Source organism: Thunnus thynnus, chromosome 19 (genome assembly GCF_963924715.1).
Source record: "Thunnus thynnus chromosome 19, fThuThy2.1, whole genome shotgun sequence".
NCBI classification, from domain to species: Eukaryota; Metazoa; Chordata; class Actinopteri; order Scombriformes; family Scombridae; genus Thunnus; species Thunnus thynnus.
In genome coordinates, this window is record NC_089535.1 from 9,040,553 (window position 1) to 9,067,043 (window position 26,491).

The 26,491-nt window shown below is 40.4% G+C and overlaps 1 protein-coding gene across 14 annotated transcripts in view; it reads right to left on the bottom strand.

Moving 5' to 3' along the window:
• LOC137171244 (disabled homolog 2-interacting protein-like) overlaps positions 1–26,491 on the bottom strand; it is a 149,323-nt gene that overhangs the window by 96,760 nt on the left and 26,072 nt on the right. For 2 of the 14 annotated variants that reach the window (XM_067575139.1, XM_067575137.1), the window contains exon 1: positions 25,287–25,634. The exons of 9 other annotated variants lie outside the window; for them this stretch is intronic. Coding sequence is in view for 2 of the 5 variants with exons in the window: in XM_067575134.1 (XP_067431235.1) it covers positions 2,819–2,942 (124 nt within the window). In the remaining 3 variants the exon portion in view is untranslated. Of the gene's footprint in view, positions 1–2,818; positions 3,372–25,010; positions 25,030–25,286; positions 25,635–26,491 lie in introns of those variants that run through there. 3 more of the 14 variants (XM_067575134.1, XM_067575133.1, XM_067575138.1) reach the window with 2 other exon arrangements.

The window sequence follows — 26,491 nt, forward strand, 5'->3', positions numbered from 1 at the left end:
GAGAAAACACACACACACACTGAGGGGGTGGACAGTGAGAATAAAAACTTTTATCATGGTGCATGTCATTATTATATTGTACTATGGTTATATATTCACTATATTGTGATACTGTATTGTGGGAAATGTTCTGGAAATTCTTCAGGAACTTATAGATACATAATCAGACCTGAATGTCTGTTAAATACCTCAATAATCAGAGTAAACATTGTTCCAAAAATCTAAAAATAACAAAAGCCAGTAGGTAGTCCCTCTCTATTTGCAACATGCAGTGTGTTTAAATGAACTTAAATGACCTGATTACTGTCTGCTTTCCGCAGGAACTTGATTTCACTCAGTCGATCAGTCCTGTAAACGAGAAACCTGGTTTCACTGATCAGTATTGGGGGACTAGAGACTCCTGATTTCTACTATAAAATGCTTGCTCATGCATTTGTGAAACCAGATTTCTGATTGGCTTTTTACATTAGCGGATGTGTGTGACACAGACTTAAAAGATTTTTGGTCACTAAGGGGCATCAGAAACAAGATGTGAACACTGTACTAATGTGTTATAATATCTTATTAAGTTGTTATAGCCAATATATTTGCAAATAGATGCCTATTTATACACACATTTATACAGATATGGAGCAACATTAGTATTCATTTAGACTTGGTTTTCTGGCCACCTGGTGAATGTTCAAATGTTCACTAGCTAGTTGCTAACTTTGTCCGTCTGCTGTTTGGTGCTGGACACATATCATAGCCGCCTGCCAGCGGTGGAAACAAGCCATGCCAGAAGGCGCCTCCTTCAGTGAGATACCCAGCGAGGTTTGAAAGAGAACAGTAACGTTTCGGGCTGTTAAACAAAACAATGAGGTGAAAGATGCTGTAAAACTGCGTACAGCTGGGAGGAACTGCGTAGTTGGGTGATAATTCTGACTACAAGCAACACCTTTCACATAAATGTATGTATAATATGTAACATATAACGTCATGTGGTCGAAGTGCCAACTCCACCAAGGAACCTTCTCAGCTCAACTATTACTGTTTTACTATTTGTAAAATTCAGATATATTGGCACCTGCATACTTGAGTGCATGTAAATGTGCTGCCTGATTTCCTGTTTTGACTCTGCAACTTTTCTGTTTGCATGAAAATGTACTAACAGCCTACCTTCATGTCACAGTTTGTATGTGTTAAGTCATCTCGCCCAACCGTACACACATACCAGCAACACAATTAGTGGAACTTAAACAATACTGCCCATGATGTGAAACCAAAGACAACCACTCTAAAATTCTGTTCAGCAACAATTTCAGTAATCACTTATCTATTCAATAATAATTCCTCTAGAGTCATCAGATTAGGACAAGTGAACATCTAATGAATTCAGCCCTCTAGAGAGCAACTATTATATTCTCTCTGGAACATAAGCATTGATAAACAGTGGTGCACAGTTACCAGTTTCTGCTCCTACAAAAATCAAAGCGTGCGTTGCTCCTGAAGCAGCGTCTCCTTCCCCGTGTTAGCTGCATTAATGCGTAGCTTGTAAAAGTTTTGTGTGGGGGATCTTGCATTTAGCCACGAAGATCAAGGCAGAGGCAGAGTGTGTTTGCATGTTTGTCTTTGTACATGAGCTCCAAATGCATGTGTGCTTGCGTGTTCTTTTGAGAACCGACTGATACAGAGGGAGAGACTTCAAAGCTCCTCTTTCATCAGCTAGAGAAGAGAAGAGGAAAAAAAAAAAAAAAAAGACAGACCGAGCACCTACTCTCTGACTGTCTTTCTCGCGTGACCGTGTCTGGCTTCGTCTATCTCTTCCTTTTGTCAAACTACGCTCACCTACCGTGAGAAAGATAAATACAAGCAAAGTTGGGTTTCAAAGAGAGTGAGTTTGTCTGATGTTTTCCTGACTGAGCTATTTGTCTCTAGAAACTTTGCATCATATTCACAGCAACAGATATGCAACACAGTTCTACTTAATATATTGGTTGGTAAGTTATAGCAGCTTGGAAAAAATAAAAAATAAAAAAAATCCATAGCCGGTAGATTTTCAGAGATACTTCTTTTTCTCTCAATTCAAGTAACTTGAGCTAAACCCTGGGGGCAGACTTATCAATATAACCTTGCAGTTCAAACACTGCCTCCAGCAGTAAGTACAGCAGTACTGAGAGGAAGCAGAAAAGCAGCAAAGTGAAGAAACAGAGTGCTTGAGGACATGGACTAACAGAAAAAGAAGTAGTTATGCAGTGCAAAAAAAAACAACAAAACACTAACTAACTGACTTAAAAGCTTTTTCTGGGTTACTAAGAAGCAAAATCTGCATAGGAAAAACTGCCTGAACAGGGAGGAACCCTGTGAGTTGACACTGAGCCGTCAGCTGTTGGTGGTGTGATTTGAAAGTAGCATCACCTTGTGAAGTGTGACGCCAAAGTGTCATCTCGCTCCCGTCTCTCATGAACACGCACACACACATATGAGCAAAAACACAACCCCGACAGCAGAGTCACAACAACACCATAAGCTTCTAAAAATAATGTTACTATAAAAGAAGTTCTCATATGAGCAATAAAACAGAGGAACTGGGGAAGCGCTTCTTCTCCGTGGTATGTTATGTTACTTTCACAGATTGCAGCTTACATGTGCAAAGAGAAATACTTCAACAAATGTGCACTTGCTATTAAGAATAAGACAAAATTATCATTAGCCTGTGATCTACAGCTACAGCTACAGTACATTGTAGAAACAATGCTACTAGACTCTACTTTGTTTACCAGGCTAAAACTGCTGTATGGTGAACATTTTTTGCAGTAGTAGTAGTAGTATTTATTACCCCTGCTGGCAGCCGTCCTGGTGCGACTGCGGGACCGGCTGCGCTGACGCTGCAGTCGGGACTTGCCCAGGAATCTGTAGTAGTATGAGGGTCTCCCAGATCCCTTCCTAGAGACCCCAGCCATGGTGCTAATTCCTAGTCTGAAGCCCACACAACACAAAGTCTCAGCGGCACTGAAAGTCCTCTTGAATATGGTATCAGCGCAGATAAACTCAAGTTGTCATGGACTGCTACTCTTGTTTATCGCAAACTTCACTTGAAAGTCCTCTCGCAGATACTCAGCTACTTAAATCCTCGTGGATTATGTCAGTGTCAGATCCAGTCCATTGTCAGAGCCTTTCCCATCGGAGTGAGAGGAGATCAAACCATCAAACATCCACTTCTAGCTCAATGCTTGCGTCCTGTCCTGCAAGCTGAGAGAGTTCTGCTCCACCTTTAAACACTCCCCCTCAAAGTTTCCCACAGAGAGATCCCAGAGGCATTATCCGGAATACTGTGTGAGTGTGTATCCTGACTGACAGGAAAGCTGTTCCTGTTCCCAGTTCCAGAGTGTACTAAAGGAATTTTATAGATAGACAGAAAGACAGTCCCCCTGTTTCATAAAGCAGTGAATGAGTCCCTTGTAGCACAGTTATATGCATCTAGAAGCACTATCTCTAACTCTTGTGAGTCTGTGTGAGTGTGTGCAACAAAGAGAGAGTATGCTATGTAGTTGAGAACAAGAGGAGAAAAGTTTGAGCTGCGTGGAAAACACGTGTAGATACAGGCTTCGAATGGAATGGAGTTTACAAGACAGGTATCAGATTACAACCCATCGACCGACCTAATCCGTTAGAAACGCAAAGACAAAACAGCAACCGCTTCAGTGAAGAAGTCTGACTCATAAATAATGTCACCATCCCCCGCTGCTATTGACTCCAGATCCAGTCATGGTTTCAGTCACATTCCAGGTTTTACAACATAACCACTTTAATTTGCCTCCCTTGGCAAGAGAGGGATGGCAGGGTGCGACAGCCTATCAGAAGCACATGTAAATAGGCTGTTAAGAGTGTCAAACAGCCAATCAGAGTCTGCTCTGATAAGAGGGTCCAGGAGCTGGACCATAGTCCACCAGAAGACACAATGACAGTTGTGCACATTTGCATGGATGCACATAGGAGTGCATTTTCACACTGTGATTCTGACTTCACAAGAAACTGTGACTGAACAGTTAAAGGGAAAATTCACTGTGAATGTGATGATTTCTTAAAACTATATATAGTAGAGATGTTCAATTATTTTTGAAATTGGTGCCGAATGACCAGAGGAAACTGGGAAAAAGGCTGTTGATTCCCCATACAGCTCTTAAGGGGGAATCCTACAACAACCAGAATGCATTGTGTGCGCCCCATCCAATCAGACTGACTGACTCTAGTGACGGTGTGCTCACAGTCAGCAGAGCATCAAAGACAAAGTTAGTGAGCAGCAGCATTATATCTCTGTACTGAGGCTTATTTTTATGTACAAAACGTTTTTCCTCATAGAGTCTGGATATATCGTACCAGTGTGCAAGGATCATAACACAAACGGGCTTGCTGGAGTCAGTTACATTATGTGGATCAATGCAAACTTATCAAGTGCTACAGGGTGCCGCTGCAAGATACAGGCAACACAGTCATATATAATATTCTGTCAGAACACCAAGTCAGGTTTACCAAAGCACCGCAAAGTTTGTTGCAGCACAGAGTCTGTCTCCTTTCTCCCCTATGATCCTCAGCGGACACCGGTCGATGGTGCAGCCGCCTGTCCAGCTGCAGGCGCCTCTCTCTCGGCTGCTGCTGTTACAGATCCCGCAGTCACTTCCTCCTCCATACTCTGTTTTGTCTGATTCCACAGCACTATATTTGGCCTCATAAGTTACATTATATTGTAAAGCTAGTTGTTTGCTTGTGTTAGTGTTTGTTAGGAATCACAGAGGACTCAGGCTGCAGCTACAACTTCACTCTGGTGGGCACTTCCTCTTCCAGACTGTTGTGTCTGATTCAACAACGTGATATTTGAAAGTATTTAGTAGTATGATATTTTAGTGTCTGCTTTTCCCTATCACTAGCATATTATAGTAGGAAGGAGTGTTTTTGGGAGACCCACGTTTTACTGTCCTTGAAGGCACCGCTACAGAGAATGCGGAAACGTAGTTCGTAGTCTAAAGCAAATCTCCGAAGTCTGCTGGATGATGGTTTTGCATCAACCGTTGGACTTTTGCCGGAAAAAGAGGAAGCTCTGGGTGCGTGCAACATGGAGGGAAGTTAAACATTGTTATTTGCATATACTACCCTTTAAATATTGAACTTACATATATTGTAGTGTACTATTGAGCTAATCTCACATACTACTGGACCCATCAGCCTAATATTTTCTGTGCACATTTATGACTGTATGTTCAAGGACCTCTCGTGGTTGCAGTTATTCACAATCTTTGAAAAAACAATTTTATATCACTATTCCTTAAAAGCTTATAGTAAAGCTTAGACTTTCGTCTTTTCAGCAGTCCTCGCCATTTTTCAATATGCATTAGGACATTGCAAAAGGCATTTCCAGCAACCAGCTGGACTAAAATTGAGGCTTACCTAGTCTGATGCAGGCCACATTTTGGCCTTTGTTGTGGCTTAAAAACTGACATCCATAGAAAAATTTGGTCTCATCTTGAATCAGAGCTTTTGCAGATGAATTTCATACTCAATATGTTATGATCCACTAAAGTTAAGCATGATAGAAGATGAATAAATCCCTGTTTTTGTTATCTTTGCCGCCATTTTGACTGTAAGGGAGCCAGAAGAGACAGTTGACAGAGATTCAACTCTTCTTTGTTTGGGAGGGGAGAGGAAGGTAGGGAGGGGTTTCATTTTGTGTGGTGTGTTATAACAAAATGTTCTAAATAAATAACAAAATATTCTAAATAAACAATTGAGAAGTTTGGACTCATCGTCCCATTTATTGTTTCCTTATTACGTTTATACAATTAGACAAACCCAGGACGCTCAGTCACAATACCATTACACCAGTCTATACATCACAACACATATACAACGCTTCTTTAAAAACTTTGCATACATCTATATAAGAGAACTTACACAACTGGTGGAGATTTGCACCCTACTGAGTGCACTCTTCTAGTTTTCTCATGATATGATGTTGAATTTCTATAGATGTATAACATATGATGACAGAGTATGTGTTGGAGCTTTGTGTGGAGTGGCCATTGACCCAAGTCACACTCGGTAGAGGGCAGTCAGCTGGCGCCACTCACTTCCTCTGATTGGCCTGTTGCTTACAAAGTGACACAAATTCACTCTACAGGCAAAGTAAAACCAATGGCTACCTTTTGAATGTTTCAATTTGTCACATATTTTTATAAACAGGAGGGTGGTTTTAGGAATTTATATTCAGCAGAATCAGAGATTGTGATTAAATGTCTGCAGCGTATCAAGCGACACACGATGTCCTTGTCCTGCCATCCCACAGGAACCCCCTGGTTCATTTCTGTCCCTGTCGCAAACAGCTGGGACATTGTTTGACAGTACATATTTGTACATAACAACATTAGATGAATATAATGATAACAAAATAACTAATGAGATGTGGTTGAAAACAAGTGGAACTCGTGCTTTTTGTCAATGAATTCTACTTTTATCAAATTACCAAATCAAAACAAATTAGTGACTAAATTTCCATTAGTAGCCACAATGTTTTATTTAGGAGACATAAAAGCAGAACTGGGTATTTTGCATCTGTTAGCCACAATGGTCGAATAGAGAAACAAAAGCAACAGAGACCGAAACTTGAAATATATCGACAGAACATAAAATGACAGGCCAAAGTCACAGAACTGACCACACTGTGATTGGCAAGTGCTTTCTGGGAAGAACAGAAATAACACAGCAATGACCGCAAAGACATCACAGAATGTAACGCAGATAAAAATGGTAACAAATATGCATGATGGGAAATAAAGTGCAAATTAACTTCTCTGTTTTCAACATCTTCCAAAGTCCCGAAAAACAACTGAATTTATATGTTGATTGTTTCAACGTCTTCCTCTCCTTCCTTCACGTACTCTCATTTACCTTCAGTGGCTGTTCAATTGTTAACTGCTTGTTGCTAGTGAGAGCAGGGGGGACCATAACGCTGCACGCTGTGTGGAGTTTTTTGTCATTACCTCAGCTCATAAACTCACAACGACAGAAAGCAGCAGTGTGCATATGTGTCTGTAGGTCTCTAACACAGACTTGGACTGTTTCCTCAGTCCTGCAGAGAGCATTTAGGAGGAATATTAGCAGGTATACATCACTCCAGAGTGAGCAGGAGCCTCGTGTCGGGCAGCAGAGGGAACGTAAAGGCCTTCAGGCTTCACACTGATGCCGCTGGGCTCGTGAAACATCCTGAAGACGCTCTTAACATGTAACTCTCACACTCATGGAGAAACCAGTGATATACACACAGTGTGTCTAGGTTTTTTAAGACCTAGCCTGTAATTTCACATAAATACAGTTGAACCCATATGACTAACAGTGGTTCTTGTTCACACACAAAGAGACACGTGTGAGGCCAGGCCAATTTTTTAATTACAAAGCAGGCTGATTTGTCTTGCCTGCATAATAGTCACTATGGGAATAGCTACCTACAATGACTTCTTGTTAGACAGACCAGAGCACCATAGACAGACAGACCAGAGAATCGGGGTCATGCAGAGTGCGAGTGCTGCTGCTGACTTCCCCTGGCTCGATGACAGAGACACCAGTGAGATGTGAGAGGGCCAATCAAAGGTCAAGAAAAAAAAGGTAAAGAAAAACCACAGGCTTTTGTTTTAATGTGAATGCCGCTGGATAGAAGTGCATCATCAATGATTGCCAAAATTGGTCTGTAATAGTGGATATTGACTATGTTATAAGAGGCAAAATATCCTGCAGATGAATAATAGGACAACCAAGTAAATGTTGCACGTTAATCTATAAATCAGATTTGGATCTATAACATACCTGAGGATACCTAACAACATGGAAGACAAGGATAACGTGACTACGATGACATAAAGCTTGTTAAGCAACCTGCTGCCTTTCTTTATTCTATTAGCTCTATTCAGTGCGGACAGTGTGCTATCTTATCACTATGCGCATTGCAAAAATGTAAAAACAAATATGAGAGAAACTACAGTCTTGTAACAAGCCAGCCTCCCTGCAAAATATATACCCATGAAAATCCATGCTAACATATGTTCAAGTTCATCAGATTTTGAGTTCTATTATGACTGAAAGTTCCCTCAAATTCTTTAGTGTGTGGGTCTGTTACCCAGCGAAAGACTTCCACCAACTCTGTTCACAATGTCTGCCTGGAAAAATATCAGATAATGAAGAAACCTTTTGTAGTAGTAAGACATAACAACTTTGAATATCAATTCCTTCTGAAGTACAATATATCTATTGTAACAATAAAAAAACGGAATAAACATCTTCAAACTGATAAGCAGTGTAGTCTAACCAAAAGATAACATTATACTAATAGCTTGCACAGCCAGCCAGTAGTGGATAGCCTACAGTAAACATGCTAGCAGATTAAAATGCTTATAACGGTAGAGCTAGCTTGACTACCCCTGTCAGTCATGTGACCTTCGCCTTTCAAGTTGTAGTGGTCCCTCGAGAGACTCCTGTAAGACACGCGAGGACGCTAACAATAGAATGTTAAAGCTTCTTAGCCTTTTCGCTAATACCCCTACAGTACATGACTGCTGTTAGCATACAACAATACAACTGGTTAAGGCTAACATGGTGTGTGTGTGTGTAGAGAGAACCTTCTACTTAAATGCTTGAATGAGGTGTAATAGTGATAAAGACGATTTGCAAGTTGCTTTGCACATTGATGGCATTACTTAAAAACCTAGCATTCCATTAGCTATTTAATAGCACATTTTTTCCAGTCAGTCAGCATACAGAGTGGAAAAGGTTTGGAAACAACAATGTCTTTGCAGGCAGATATAAACACACTAATGACTTGAACATACATTTATCAAGATGAATGCATTTAGCTGACTGAAGTGATCAGCACAGTCCATTAAGTGTGCTGAATGCGGAGTTTGCAGGTGAATTCCCTGCTTATCTATATGACCAAAACACCCAGGACTCAACCACAAAGGCCCGACATTATGGTGTATTGCAGCACGTAGGGTTTAATGATTGCATGTTACTCAAACACAACAAAAATCTGGAGGGTAGAATATGTCTGCCTGCCTTTTTGAGAGCAAAAAAGAAACCCTGAAGACAGGAGATGTAAAAGTAACCACCCACCAGATCTGGAACCACACAGAGACAGACAGAAGCAGATAGAAGAAATAAATGTCTTACCTGTTAAGGAGACCAGTGGAGAGAGAAGGGTCAGAGCCGACATGGCAGCAAACAGGAAAAAGAAAAAAAGAAAAATGCCAAGTTAGACAAGACTGGTATTGAAAAAGCAATACTTCCTTTGCAGGTTTTATTACACTGAAGTTGAGGGCACATTTCTGTAACCTGGCAAATTACTTTAACAGCAAGAGCTAGAAAAAGTAGAATGTGTGTAACTATCTGTACGCCTCAGGAACCCGAGGTATTATAAGTTTTGAAATGGTAGTTTTAGAACAATTAACATTTTAAACTACCGTGCTTATATAGGCATAATTCACATGTTCTCAGGGTTACCTGACATCATCAGTTTTGCTCTAGTTTCATTCACAACACCGGTAGCTCTCAACATCATTTATACATTTAAATATATTTATAAGAGCCAAGATCTAAGAGCATTTACTGAGACATCACAGTAAAAAGCCTTCTGAGAGTTGCAGATATAAATTACTGAGAAAGAAAATGTCCCAAAACCAAAAAAAAAGTCAGTGAACCTGTTAAAGCTCCGAAGCATTGCTTAGAAATGCAAGTTAGGTATCCAGCTGAGGAGAAAATGGAACTAATTCCGCTTTCAGAGCAAACAAAAAGACAGATGTATCAATTCTTAACACAGCTCACTCTGTTGTCTCAGCGTAGACGGTGGGCCTCACACACACACATACCATATAGGCTATTGCATCTGAAATATAGCCAGCCATTAGAGCCTCAGAGGGAGTCACGGGGGGACTGCTCTAAAATAACAGACCAGACCCTGCATGTGATAATAAACCATAAAGACTCAAGGACTGGTCGTCTGGGCAAAACCGGTGTCTGGAAATGACAAAACGTATTAGTATGGATTACGAGCGGCGGATAAGCCGAATTGATAGCTACTGCTGCTTGAATCTCCTTGGGCAGATCGTAGTTTACCCTCTAAGAGGCGACTTAACTTTATTACATATAATAAAGTCACGGCTGCTTTGGTGTAAACAGCAACAAAGTCTCGTAGATGTTACACAGAGAACAGAGTTTTTTTCTGTATCTCTTTCTGATAAAGGTTAACTATGTGGTGCATGGTGATATAGTGGAATAGACAGTGTAAGAATAGTCATTATTCTAGTATTTATAAGGAAAACACATGCAATTTCCCACAATACTAGCAATGGGTAGGTGAAATTTGTGTTATGTCATCAGTTAAATAGAATAGACAATGCAAGAAATATAACTCCCTTGCTTGGCAATTTGTCTTTTTTTACTTAATGTTGTTATAACAGTTGAACAAACTGTAATTTTGTGGAACAGACATCTACATTTACATCATTTATATCTATACTGGGTAGACTCACAGTGAGCTCAATGGTTTATCAAAACTGTATCAATACTGACCCCTTCTGGAAAACATGGAAACGTGCAACTCATGGCAGCACACAGTTTGTTTAACTTCCACGACTGAGTCATTATACCACAGGACCAGTATTTACCAAAACACGTTGTATTACAGCACAATAAAAACCTAAAATATCTTATGAAATTAAAATGACCACAGCTGCAATGAAGCTGAGTCTTCAATCTGATTCACTTTTATTGTTGTGGTTGGACTGTGGTTATACAGCTGTACAGTAACAAAGTTAGAAAACAAATAGAGGTAATGACATGGTTGTATAGCAGATATGTTATTGTGCTACATGTTCATGCTGGCTGCACAATATCTTAATAGTGATGCCCCATTCAAATCCTTATCTGCATGAATCCACAAAAATTTGGCAGAAAAGGGATAAAGAGGTGGACAGAGAAAGCAGCGAGCCATCTCTAATGATAGATAAAAGACCGTCTGTTCTTCAGCCAAAGTTTTCATCACAAGGAAAGTGGAGCATTTGAGTGGATTAAAGGGATGCCCATAAGAAAAATCAAAGCCTGTGTGAAATCTCTGGCTATCGGAACTGACGTCCGATGAATGCACAGATATTCGGGAATAAAAACAACCTCATATTTCCCCAAAAATAAAAGGAAAGTTTTACAAAACTGCTAAGCAGAGACAGGGGAATTACGGATGCCAAGATGCCTCACTTCCTTGTGCAATATCCATTTTTGTCCCTTGAGAATCATCCACCAACTGAATTATGTGATCAAAGTCAAATCTGATTTGTAAAACTTCAACGTACGCCATAGAACTTTGAGAACATTGTCATTGACAGATGACAGATCGTTAAAGTTTACAGACACAAAATAAATTCTTCAAAGTCTGACCATGCTGACTAGTACTCCTGCTGCTATAGTGATAGACTGGTACCATCTATCCATGCTGCCTTTTCTTCCTCCTCTTATTCAAGCCTCCTACTCCCTCTAAGCCCCGGAGTAAAGGCCAAATTGCAGAATGTCCCGTCCCAAGCAGAACTCATTATACAAGACTAGAGATAGAAAGAGAACAGAGGAGTCTGTGTGACACTGTTTGCCGGAGACAGATAGGCGAGATGGAGGACGAGGAGGAGGAGGAGGAGGAGAGGGGATGAACTCTTTTTTTTTTTCGTCATGATTAAAGGAATAAAGAGCACAAATAAGGAGCGAGGGAGCGGAGGAAGAGATGAGAGAGATCTCGCTAATGAAGCGACCACTTGAGACAACCGCGGAAAGTCAAACATGTTCATGCGCCATCATGCTCGGTCACAAGCTAGTTGGGATTTAAATACCGATTCTGTACACGCACACACACACACACACACACGCTCCACATGTCCGCTGCTTGTGGCCGGCTAAGTATAATAGTAAACAGCTTCATATTATCATAGAAAAACAAGTGATTTTGGAGAATTAGTGGTTATAGTGACGCAGGAAGAGCCACTAAGCTGTATGTTTGATAACTCTGAAATGAACTTAAAGTATGTTAATTACATTTGAATCACAATGACATCTACTTCTGCCACCCTTCCCTGCACTTGTGGAAATTGACACTGTACATACTTAAAAAGCTATGTCAATGTAGACGAGATAATGTTCTGTTAATGTAACATGGAAACAGGCAGAACTCTACCAACCATGATTGATAAAAGCATTAACTTTGAAATGCTCATGTTAAAAATGTCCAAAATCCTAACTGCTAACATTCATGCAGTCATCCATCTCTGCAGTTGACCTGTAAATACATAAGCATAACTCACTCTTATCCATCTATCTTTCTCTCTTACTCACTCTCTCCTTTTTTCTCTATCAAAATAAAGCTTTTTAAAGCTCCTCTGCAGACATGTATTAAGACGTACAAAGATACTCTGCCTGGAACAATAACGTGTGTCTGATATGGTTTTTTCCATAAAAACAGGAGTGTGAGTCTAAACTCTATCTATGGTCTTCTCATTAGCGCAGGTAGTCTTGCTTTTAATTTGACAGGTTTAAATTACACAAGACAAGTTTACACTAATTGACATTGTGGGTGTATGTGATGTGCTGCTGTGTGTAGCTTTGTATTTTGTCTGGTGTGTTCTGTATTGTTTTTTGGTTTGTACTGTTTGTTGTTGTGCTGTTTTGATTGTGGAGGACTGCGGATGTAAATTAGCTTTGAGCTAACTCTGGTGCAGTGCATCTTTAATGTTAAAAATTGTACACTGTCCCGATAAATAAATACAATAAAAAAAAAACTGTAATGAAATGCAAAAAGATGAGAACTAAGTCCTCAACACAGAACATGTCCAGCAGATCTTCTCGCTGCACAGCCAACATTGCATCATGTAAGTAGCAGATGAACAACAACAATAATCAAACAGAACAGCTATTAAAACTGTTCTGTTAAGAATGCAGAGAAGAAAAATAACAGCATGAGAATATGGACTAATAATGAGAAAGTTACATTTGAAAATATCCTAAATTTCTAACACCTCTACCTCCAACTGCTACCTCATAGCTGCTTAATTTGGCAGCCCGGCTGTGTGGATTCAAGCTTAGCCAGAGGTCTCTCCGCCGGCTGTGCACCTATTTTCTTATCTCCCTCCTCCACTGGTGGGCTTCATATCTTATGGGGCCCCGTTGAGCCACAAAACACAATAGTGAAGCTCACACCACAGAGGCAATCCTATGAGCTGATCTTACCGGCTCACATTACGTATATAACACGGCGCCGAACAATAGAGACAACACCTGCCTCCGACATTTGGACAAACGCTTGTGTCGATGCAACGAGCAGAAGACGGCCTTTACATGACTCAGACTCTCAAAATCTGTCTCGTCGTTCAGTTCTATTGCAGTTTCGGTCTAATTATACTTTATTTTACAGAATAAATTTAACACATTATTATAGTGACGTGTAGAGATAGATGCAACAATGTGAAAATCAATCTCAAAACTATTTGAAACATTCTAACAAGGGCTGCAGCTAACAATTATTTGGATAAAAGTTTTTTTTTTGTGTAAGACAATTGTGAAAATCCTCTTTTGTCAAAAAACATTCATTTGCAATCATATTAAAACAGAGAAAAGCACTGAATCCTTCTGTTTGAGCAGCTGAGCCCTGAAAATGTTTGTTATTTCTGCTTGATAAATAACTTGATTATTAAAATTGTTTATTTCAACACCGATTCTACCTGTTACTTTTACTACTGTCCCTCTCACGCTCTCGACGACACGGTACACACACGCACACACACACACAATGAGGCCATACGATCCACACATCAAAGAGACAATGTCAGGATTACAGTGTGAATAGCCCACATTCTGTTGTTGACATTTAAGCGAATGCTTACACAGGGAAATCTGTTCCAATCAATCCTCTATGGATCAAACAAATAACCACATGGCTCGCGAACACAACACAGGGACCGGCAAAACAACACACACACACACACACACACACACACACAAAGACTGCTGGACACTTTGTAAAAAAAATACACCCAAACTCAGATCTGCATACTCATCCTCACCTAAGACAGACAGATTGAAGCTTCATTGATCCCTCTGGAGGGTTGGAGCCTATGCACAGACACTCACGTAATACAGTGTAAGCCCCTTCACAGGTTTTCACTGTCCATCTCCTCTTAGTTCTTTTGCTTAGTTTATTTTTATTTAATCTACATGGCGGCTCCCCCCTTTTAAATCCCGGGTCACTATGGGAGAGGAATGAAAGAATAAAAATGCATAAATCAGCGTTGTATTGTTTTAGGAGGCAGATTAGAAACTTACCAATATGCCAAAACCACATGAACAATCTGTTGTTATAATTCTCTGGAATAGAAATAAAACAAAACTCACATCTGTTCTCTTGAAGTAACGTAATCCGCGCTGTATTTTGAACATGCTGTACAGATAAACCTGGTGTCACTGCGAGCTCTGTTTACCTAAAAGGAGTTTTATTGATTTTTCTCCTTGTTTTCTGGAATTTTGCTCGGCTGTAAATAAATTATGAGTTTATTCGAGGTGTTGAAATATTGTCCCCGTAATAAAGCCGAAGTCTTTCATGTGAGACATCTGTAATAGTCTCACAGGACAGGCTGTAAAGATACACTCAAAAAAAAAAAAAAAAAAAAAATTAGAGGACGGCGAGAGCCAGGAAGCTGGTTTTATAGGTAACGAAACATGTCATTACAGAAGTGGGACTGTAGTGCTTCAATTATCCTCCTCTTAGTTCATTCCTCAGCCTTTTATTGCTGCCCTTTATAACGTTCCCTTCTCTTTTGTACATGTAAGGAAGAATCACCGTTTTTTTGTCTTCACTTTCTTTTCTTTTCCCCCTGCTCGTTCACATTTAAAGACTGCACATAACTCTACTGTAACAAAAAAAACAACAACAACATGTGCTTATATATACAGTGCATGTCTGTGTTGATATCTTGAGGTGGCATTAAGTGGATTAGCGGTATTAGAGCGGATTATCTTTAAATACCTACACATCTCATTTAAGTAAAGATAATATCTGATCTTGTTGCCTGTTTTATTCTGTAATACTCCGTGTTCTTTATGTTGGAATTCATGGAATTCAGTCACAGCCCACATAAGGGTCGCCACGTCCCGTTCAGCCACAGAGGCTCCATTGTCAATATGAACAATAGGCATAATTTGTTAAAATGGCCATGTGAAATTTAAGTGGTCCGCAGAGTCAGACTAAGGAGGGGGTTCCTGAGGTTTTGGCAGCGATACAGGCGATAGCGGAGCTGGCAGTTAACGCTACTATAAAAAAAACGTCCATCCGTCAACCGCCGGCCTTTTATATGTGTGATGTGTTGACTGTTAATTTAGCTCTCACCTGCTTGTGCACGGCCTGGCGCACCAGCACCGGCTTCCATCTCTCTGATTGTAGTGGCTACGGTAAGTCAGTGCACTGTGAAGGTTACTATTACTAGGCTCGTACAGAGGTGATCCTTTCACACAAAGTCAAACAGATAGACATGTTGTGCCATATTATGACAATGACTTAATAAATGAATGAATGGATTATACACACTGTTTACAACTCAGTCATAAATATATGTAATTCAATTCTGCTTTTCATCTAACTCTTTAATCATAAGAACTACAGGATGATTATTTCTATGAATATCTAAGTCTGTCATATTGATGATACATATCTGCATCATCTCAACCTTCAGCTGCTTCAACTCACATATCTGCAAACCCGTATCTCCTCCTGCAAGGTTTGTGATCCCCCAGAAACGAAGGTGTTAACCTCACTCTCCGTTTTAATATATATTTCTTTGCGTTTGTTTACAACAACTCCATACCCCTACAGCACAGACCAGGATGGAGCAACCGTAAGAATTATCCAGTTGTGTTAAAAAAAAAATATATATTGTACCCCACAGCCTTACATGCATATCCTTTTGATCTCTGCTCAATTTAAATTCACAGCCAGAATTTTTCTGGGCTGACCTGCAGGGTCAGAGTGTACCAGAAAGACGCTAATTAAAAACTAACAGTATGTTCGGTTTTTGGCTGTTTTGTGGTTCCTGCAGAATACGAGTTCGCAATGCTTTTTTTTCGTTAAAAGCTCCCCGATGTTTTCTTTTCAATATTTTGTAATGCTATTCCTGTTTTTACTGCTCAAACGGATAAAAAAAACTGAATCCAATTTGGCATGCTTTTTTTTTTAAGTGACTTCCCTCCTTGGAATGTTAAGCAAAATCTTAAATGCGAGCCTGCAGCTGCATCGAAATAAAACACTTCCAAGAAGATGTTTTTGCTTACATTTCAATAATATTTTACAATATGTGCCATCTGACTTAGTGTATAGAGAAGGTCTAAATCAGTAGTATGCACTAGATTCATCTACCAATAAAGCAAACAAAATGGTTTTGGCAAGAACACTTATGACATCCCCTGAACTACAGGAAGGATTTACTGTGAATTAGAAGCAGGAAGTGAATACTTAGTAGTCACTCTTGGCTGTCAAGAAGGATAATTAATTCCTTGCACCATAAAAGTTGGTCTCGCTCTATTTTTAGGCGCGTGCTTTGCATCATTCTGAAAGACTAGTTCAGAAAACAGCACGACTCCTTTATATCTGTCAGATAAACAGTTTAAACAGCAGGCTTCTAAGAGACGCAAGTCAACTGGAAAGACAAACAGGTGCTTATTGCAAGTTTTGAGAAAACATTAAAGCTTTAACAACTGATCAAGCTGAACAAGACTTTTCCAATTCTCTTTTATGAGGAGACAGAGTTGGCAACGATCGTTCTGATCGCAGTTAGCACGCTGTAGGTAGCTTACTTAGCCCCCCGTGGAAATCTGCTAACATGTCTGCACACATAGACAGACGGACAAAGACATGCATGAAGCAAAGAGAAACATCACAACTTAAAATGAACTCTATTTGTAACTGAACGTGGCCTGAACTGAACGTCCACATCCCAAGGTATAAACATTAATCACACAACCTCTCCCCACCCACCCCACCCGACACATGCTCAGACCCATTGCAGGTGTGTTTGTGTGAACGTGTGAATGTCTGTGCCCTGGTAGTGAAGCCAGAGGGAGGAATACACAGAGATTCTGTATTTTAATGCATTCATTCACTCCATTCAGGGACTGCACCTTTTTCTCAAAGTGGTACAGCCTCGATGACAAAAGATAGTGCTTTGGTTTGTGTGTGTGTGTGCCTGTATGTGTGTAGCTATTCAGAGAGATCGAGGGCAGGGCACAGGAGGAGTACAACTATCTAGGACAGTGCAGTCTTCACAAGTTGGTTGTACAAAAACACTGACAAGCAACTAGAATCAGGCTATTATAACCTCAGCTAATCTCCTCTTTAACTATATGTTACAACAGCATATTTGCTGACAAACTTAAACACAAATTGCTGTATGATCAGTCATTAAAATAGCTGTGGGAAGTTTGTGTGTGAGTATGTATGCACTGGAGGTCGAGGAGGGAGGTGGGGGGAGAGTTATGTGACAGGAAGTGATGTACGTCGGAGGGAGAGGGGAACCTTTGGGAGTGGAGTTCTTTCCCCCCCCCCCCCCCGTTTCCTGTTTTCTGTTTTGTCTCAGCACGTCAGGCCACCTACTTACATCATCGACGTGATTCCTCTCACTCCCACGGTGCCTGTGTGTATATGATAAACTGAGAGAAGACTGTAAGATAAACTGAGAAAGAGAACTGATAAACAAAGAGCTCTCTCCCCTCGGACGGTGAGTGCAGTAATCCGTCATGAAAGGTGTGTTCGAAAAGTGTCACGAACATATCTCGCAGTTGCTATCGGGACGCCCTCTCTCATGCATAAAAAAAAAAAAAAAATCCCCCTTGTTGTCAAGGAAATAAGATAATTTACTTCTATTTACAGGAAATAAACTTATGAAATTTAATCTGTTATGTGTCATTTGGTATATTAATCAGTCTCTCTCAGGAGGAAGAGTGTGTTTTTTTGTTCGGTTTGAATAGCGACTCTGTGGAACATCTACTGATCCCTTTGCTGGTTACCATAGAAACAATGAAATCTTCGTAACCCTATGCCTATGAAAAAAAAGATTTGGTGTGTGAATTATGTAGTTAAAAGTCTTAAATGTCGATGAACAGGTGGCCGTTTTGCTTTTTTTTTTTATGTGTGAATGTGAGTTCATGTGATAAAAGAAAAAAAAAAGGGGCAGAAGATCACGAGGGAGTTTTCTGCTAAGTTTGTCTCCAACTGTCTCCCAAATGTTTATGTAGAGCATACATCGGAGCGCAACACTTTTTGTTTGCTTTCACTGATTTAACGCGTCGTTGCTCTCTGAAAACGCTACGCCCTCGGATCCTTTCAGCGTCACCCTCCTCGCCGCACGAGTCTGATAGTCATTCTGTGGCATCTTTGAAAGATCCGTGACACGAGACGAGTTAGCGAGACTTTCATCTCAAGTTCAAGGAGCTTGTCATCTGCGGTGCCTCATAAGTTAGAGAGCAGTCAAAGGTACAGCTTTAACAGCGGCAGAACTGTAATGCTGTAGTTGAAAAGCTTTTTTTCTTTCAAAAAAATACATTATCCATGTTGGATTTTTCAGGGCTCAGCACCTTACAGCACATCTGTAAGCTATGTCTCCAAAAACCCTGCATATTCTCAGGGAGTACAGTAGAAAGACGTGTGCTTTTTTTTTTTTCCTGCGCTCCGGTTTCATTTTGTTTTGACAGCCAGAGGCCTGGTTCAGTGATGGGCTTTTGTCTCCACAGATTTTATTATTTACCAGTCTGTGTGGCCCTCTGTGATGAAAGCCTGTTCATCTGTACATCATTGTCAAGGCAGATTTGGAAAGAGGATGGAGAAATATAAATATAATATAATATAAAACAGCAACAAACCCAACAGTAAAGATTCAATAGTTTGCCATTGTAGAGTATTTGAAGTTATCAGCCCTAATCAATTACTGATATTACTTGTTACTTTACTTTCACTATTCAGCCATCAGCTCTGTCAAAATTTGCCTTTAAAAAACCCTTAACATCCACATGTTGCATCTTTTGTATTTAACACATGTAGAAATTAGAAAATGAGACGTTTGTGGTTTAACAAGCAGGCAGGATTTGGAAGGATTTACCGACCATCCAAAATCTAGCGTTAGCGTAGCCTCAGTCACTTCACACGGCGCTAGAGGAGTCTCGACCTCTCGCTGCACAAGTCACACGCCCTCCGGTTCTGAACTAAACAAGCGTCAAGTGACTCCTGAGCGTAAGTGTACCCGTGGGTAACATTATAAAGCCAGCTGAGAAAACACAACATGTGAAAAAAGACAACTTTCTCCTCCTCCAGAGACCATACTGATATCAACCCTCCCTTAATCCCGATAAGTCAGCGAGCAAGCCCCCCCCCTCCAAGTGTATTAAGCGACGGAGCATTACTGGGATTATAACTGTAATCTAATTACTGAACTTCAAATTGTAATCCCTTCCACTACTTGTTACTGAAAAAAGTGATTACATTACTATCATATGTTATAAAGTAATGTCTTACTCCCTAACACACTTGCTGCCCTTGTGACACTCTGTACTGACATGTTCATAGCTTTGCAGTAAAAAAAAACAAGATGACGTGTGAAGGATAACACAAATACACACACACTAACACCTGATATAATCCTTATCCTATAAACTCAAGAGACATGCGGTATAATCATCATATGTCGCATACCAAAAAAAAAAAAAAAAGTGCATACAAAACAAGTAAATTAGACACTGAACCACTTGTGAAAACTCACAGACGAGAGACCTGAAATGTTTGCTTTCTTATCTCTTGGCTCATTGAAAACTCGATGGGTGGTCCAGCTTCATGTGAATCAACACAACAAGGCTTTATCAAATAAGACTATACATACAGGAAATGTCACTGCTTTTACATATACGCAGCATAACTACACTGATATCAAATATGCAAATAAATGTACATAATCTCACAGAACATTAACTTCTTGTGAGACATTTACATCTCAGAATTGTCTTTTCAACAACTTTGGCATAGCAATAGCTACTGTAGTACCTCTGTCTGACTGTACAAACCACACAGTGGTTATGAGTCATTGCCTTAGTACTTCTTCACACATCATTTTATTTAAATTCCCCACATTACCATACCGTATCATTACTCTGGTGGCATTATTTTACATTTTAAATGTACCTTCATGTCCCATCCATTCATTATGTCAACTTTCCATTTCTATACTCTTTCTCTACAAACCTTGACGACGGACCTCCGCCGAAAACAGAATTTGTATAATTTCTTTACTGTTGCTCAGGACAGATTTAATTTGTGAGATTGAATTGAGACTCTGTTTAAGCTAACCAGCAGAGAGAGAGAGCCAGACTGTAGTGATGACGTCATTGTAAGAGCTGCTGCATAGACGGTGAATAATGGAACAACTCCTGGGACATTAATGAAAGTGGCTGCGGTGATTGTGCTGGGATATGAGAACGCTCACTGGTTCACAGCTGGAAGGTCTACATTCAAACAAAATTAATTTGGATAGAGTATGTCAAACAAAGATCCTATGAAGCGGGACCAGATTGTTAAATGTCAACAGACAAACTCCAAAAAGTCTCAGTTTTCACAGACAGACAGTCGACAGTTTGCTCCTTTTGCAGATACCGATTTTTACGGACCATTAAGTCTTCAATACCACCATAAATATATTGAGAATATCGAAGCACCTAAACTGTACTGTAACTCCATCTGTATGCATCATGGTGGCACACAGCATACATGCTGACACTGCAATGTGCCTTGTCAAATTCTAAGCCTACATGAATACAACCAGACACACAGTGAGCCCATACATCCGTTTAACTGGCAGCCTCAATGGAGGGCGTGCATGTCAAAAAGCTCAGTCAGGGTTAAATTCATTGTTTAGGGCCACATCTGCTAAAAGAGGCCGCATCATTTCGTTTATGAACGACTACATATGGACTCCAGCTGGATTCATCACAAGAGACAATTCATCAACATATTATTATGTTATTATCTCATTATGAGAGGCGTGCAAGGTCAGCAGACATGTAAAAACCGAGTGTCTGACTAATTGATTGCACCGGGCCAAATGTGCAGAGCAAATTTCACACTAATCAAGTCATTTGTTTTCAAGATGTTTTGACGGATGAAGATGTGTTCATTAGTCTTTACTTTTTTAACTTGCTAACTTTTGAAAGGGGATATGTCATTGCTTTTTGTGATTTTCTGTTATTTTTGTAGTGCTATGATGTTGGATGTCTATGTTAAACTTGTTCACAGACTTATAACTTGAGGTGAACGTATGTAAAAATGCTCCCTGTAAGTCAAAAACCAGGGCTTCAGCCTTCTCTGAACACTTTGTTTGCGGTGTTACCTCTACTTCCTCCTCGTGATGATGTCAGATTGTTTGCACACGCCCACAAATGGCTGCTCCATAGTCTTTGGTACTAAGGTTATTGCTCCATTGGCTGTTCAAGTTGTCTCAAACATGTACAGATGTATTTGAGAAGTTTACATATCCTCCAGAACTGCCGCTAGTCTCTTGGGGAAGCTAACCAACCAGGTTAGGCTCATCAGGAGGGGAGCCTTAAAGAGACAGGAGCTTAAACAGCTTGTTTCAGACAGAGGCTGAACTGAGGGGCTGCATAAAGAGCCAGTAAAAGATAAATCAGGAGTCTTTTGAACCGCAAATCATGTAAAGATGATCCAGTGGAGCCCCAGATTATAAATATACACCTGAAAACATGCATATACATCCCCTTTAAAATCAAAATAAATGTAATAAAGAATTTACATACTATACATGGTAATTCAATTTATTCACAGCAAGATTTATAATTAAGACCTTAATCTTAATTGTACATCTCTGTATGTGAGTGTATAGCCGTGAGCAGTAGGGGTAATTAGTTGGTTAGGAAGGGGCAAAAAAAGGAATTTAGCTACACAAAGCCTAGATTTGTGTGGCCCTAAATTCAGATTCCCAGCACTCTGTTGCTACAAAAAAGATGAATAATGATAATGAATAATAATGAGTAATTTCTTAAGAAATTCTGATTCCATCTTTAAAAATGTGAATATTGTCTGGTTTCTTTCGTCTTCTATGACAGTAAACTGAATATATTTGGGCTTTTGATGATGTCACCTTGGGCTCTTGGAAACAATGATCAACATCTTTCACTATTTTCTGACATTTTATGGAACAAACAACTGAACAATGAATTGAGAAACTAACCAACAAATTAATCGATAATGAAAAATAATCGTTAGTTGCAGCCCTAATCTTAACGAACAATAAGTACTAGTGTTGACACAAAGGTTACGGCTGCACCCACAAGCCCACACATGCACTCTTGAAAGAAACAGACACGAACTAAACATTATCTCACACATTCATGGCCAGAATCCACATACACAAAGAAACCACCCCTTGTATATTACTGTGAAACATATATCAAAATCCCTTCAGTTGTCCGTGATTTATGACTCGAACAAATTACATAGAGAGGAGTGGAGGGGTGGAGGGAGGGGTGAAGGAAAGCTGAAAAGAGAGTTGAGTAAACGAGGGCAGGTCCTGTTCTGCAAAAACTCTGTGAGCTACAGGAAAGTGTTTGTACGTGAGCCACGACGATTTGATGTTACAATACAGACGAGCCTGTCGTATCACAACTAAGTGCACTTGTCAGTTTCTTCATGTTGAAAGTCCAGTATGCTTTTCTATTGATCACCTTCTTGTGTCGACTTCGAATCAACAATAGTCTCTACCAACACTTTTTTTTTTGATTTCACAATCGTTGCAAAACATCAAAACAAGTACATTCAAGACAAGCGATGTTAATCTTTCCTCAGTAGCGCCGTTCTGGTTTTTTTTTTTTTTAGGAGACAGTTTCACAATGGCTCTGTTGGCTGTCTTTCACCAGAAAGGTCACTCTTCATTAAGCACATCACAGCCCGTATTCAACACTGTGCTACATAACTGCAGGGATGAAGAGAGTGACAGACAGATAAAATACAGATCGATGTTAAAAATCTTACCAGGGGTCACGTATAAAAGTAAACTGTTGAAAAAATGAAATGCAAAAACAGTCCAGGTAAGACAAAATAAGAGCTCTTGTTACTGTGTTTATCTAATAGCATTGAACAAGAGTATTTCACTAGAATACACACTAGAGAGTTACAGGGGAAGGACAGGTAGAGATAACAGAGATATGCGAGTAATACCGGGATGCCATTATCTCTTTAGCCAGTGTGGCTACAGTTTTATCACAGCAGTTGATCACCAAGCAATCACTATCTATAAGGAACCGCTTCCATTTTCACTGCCTGAGAACACTTAGGTCAGCTACACCGCCTGAGCCACCGAAGATAAAGATGTAACAAAGAGTGAATGAGCTGACTCAATGACAGATTATATTAAGTTGTATTTTTTGTTATCAACCTTTATTGACGTTGCTATTCATTGTACTCACACTGTGGCCTGTGGTAAAATATTGCAATTTCTAGTGAGGTGTGAAAAATATAGTGTTGAAACATAAAGCTGATTAGCTGATACCACTGTTTTGATAATCTCTACATCACCGAATCAGTCTTTTATCGAGCAAAAGTGCAAAAAATTCACTGATTTCAGCTTCTCAAATGAAAAGATTTGCTGTTTTTCAATAGTAAACTGAACATCTTTGAGTTTTGGGCTGTCTGTCAAACAAAACAAACATTATTTTTCACTATTTTCTCACATATCGTCGTTGAAATATTCATTAGTTGTTTAAAAAAATAACCGAAACATCATTCATTGATAATAAAAAACTCATGAATCACAGCCTTAAACAAATCCTTGTCCATAAATCATCAATTATCTTATCTATCCGTACAACAGAATGTATTAGTCCAGATCACTGTTGACCTCCAGCCTCTCCTACGTCTTTCTCCTCTAATGATTCACACTGATCCTCGTCTGCTGTTCTGGTTCACTTGTCTTCCTCGCCACTGAGTCGGCCACCTTAGGAATGCCATTCCAGAAGTCAGTGCATAATTCCCGCTCAGTGTTCCCAGTAATCCCTCTTCTCCGGCTGTTCTGAGCCTACTTCCTTCCCCACGCAGCTGCTGGTCAACCCGGCTTGCTCTAATAATAGGACAACAATGCCCGCCCCACGCCCAGACACACAACACTGCACTACTGTTGCACAAAAGCTCAACATCTAAAAAAAAAAAAAAAGTTGTTTCGTGGAATCTGTAATATTTTAAAGTGTTTCTCAAGTTTAACACAAGTGACCTATAACGGATAACTCGCTTTATACAAAAAGGTCATAAAATTAAGATAAACTAATCCTCTAACTAAACACTATAGATGTCCAACTCCAAGAGAGCAACTTCCTAAATTGTTGACATTCAGTACTTCTGTGTGGGTAACACACTGCAGCATGTAAACACATGTTGGTGGAGGAATGATGATGAGGTTGCACATTCAAGTGAGCTATCTGTGGTAAAGGAGTCAGAGAAGACACTGTAATCATGCAGGAGCTGATAAATGAAGACTACATACTGTTTAAGTACTTAAACACTAGCTTCTGCTTTTGCTACAGTAGGGTTGAAATGGGAATACTCCTCCAACACACACACACACACACACACACACACACACACACACACACACACACAGAGACACCAAATAGGTTATGAATAAGTGTCACATTCATGTTGCATGGTCCTGTCAACACACAACCACCAAAGAAAGAGAGGCATTAATCATTAGAGTCTGAGAGCGCTAGACCGACTTTTCCTTTCTCATCTTCTTCTGTCCCGCTTGTAGAAGCACAACTTAGAATCACATGTTACAGCTCTTTGTGTCTTTGAGTCTGACATTTCTTCTACAACCTTCTTCTCCACCACCTCCATAAAAAAAAAAAGATAGTTTGCTTCTTCCTACCTCTACTTTGTGTCTTTCTCTGACAGATCAAGTGTGATAATGTTGCTTCCCTGGCACGTGAAAAAGCTTCCCTCCACACCTCCTCCTCTTTTTCAACCCCCCTCCGCCATTCCACCAAGAGAGCATTCCCAACAGAAAAACCTCACAATGTGTAACTCAGACCATAGCTTGGGTCTTTCCCCCTTACCCCCCCCCCACACCTTTTCCTCTCACTGAAGTATTGGCCGGTGAAAAGGAGAAGGAAAAAAAAAAAGAGTGAGGAATGCTAGCGCTCACCTCAGACAAGGTCCCACTGCAGCAGGGAAAACAGAAAGAATATCATCCTCAATCCGCACAGAAAAACCAAAAGCAACAAGTAGTAACTCCAGAGATTCCTCCTCCTCCTCCTCCCCTCTCTCTCTCGCACTGCTGCTTCCTTGCTCTGTTCCCCCCCTCTGCCTCGCACTCATTCAGCCTGCAGTAGCTGCAGAAGACTGAGCAAGTATGCGTGTGTGAGTGTGTGTGTGTCTGTGTGTGGTGTGTGAGGGTGTGAGTGTATGGTCCTGTGGACTCCTGCAGGGGTATTGACTCAGGGTTCAGCCCCCCCCTCACCACCCCACCACCCAACCCCTCCTTCTCAGGCTCACAAAAAAAAAAAAAAAAACTCACCCACACACACACACACACACAAACAGAGGGCAGGAGAGTATTCTCTTTGTCTTTTGTTGCTTTCTCTCACTTCCTTACTCTGTGCCTTCAAAATGTTTGTAACTCCCTGCTCTACACCCCCTTTCATATGAGAAAGCAAAAGGGACTGCGAGTGTGTGTGCGCGCACGCCGGGCTCGTGCACAGGGAATGCCGTCGTTCCTCGGCGCTCGAGGCTGAGAGGAGAAGGAGGAGGAGGAGGAGGAGGAGGAGAAGAAGGAGAAGGAGGTGGGGTTTAGACCTCGGAGAGCTGAATTCCTACCTCACGTCCAACCAATCGGAGGCCTTGTTGCGGCTGACCAAAAACCGCGGGGCCAGGCCCGGGCCTCACTACCACACTCCAGCTTTAAAGCATTAGTTGAAGTTTGCTATGCACTTAGACTACATTCTACAGCAGTGTTGTTGTCATTACTGTTTTTAGCTCGGACAATTACTTCTCTGTGTTTACGGTGGCATTTTGCTCTGCCTAATATTTCAACATGAAACATCTGATAAAAAAAATATTAGATAAAACATATTCTGTGTTTATTACAATGGCAAGCCAAGGAAACTCTCTCTATAGTCATTTAAAACACACATTACTCTGTAGGCTGATGGCAGAAAGTAGTTGAAATAGACTTGAAAAGAGCTAATAAGTCTCACCTAGAGCTTCCTTTCTCTATGAGGTTCATTTACTAACACAGGTAAGAGGTATGTTAGTGTGGGAAGCTGCTGTGTGGAGATGTCTGCTTGTCTCTTCCCACGTCCCTCCCTCCTTTCCTGTCAAAGAACAGTATTCTCATGTTTCTGCTGCTGT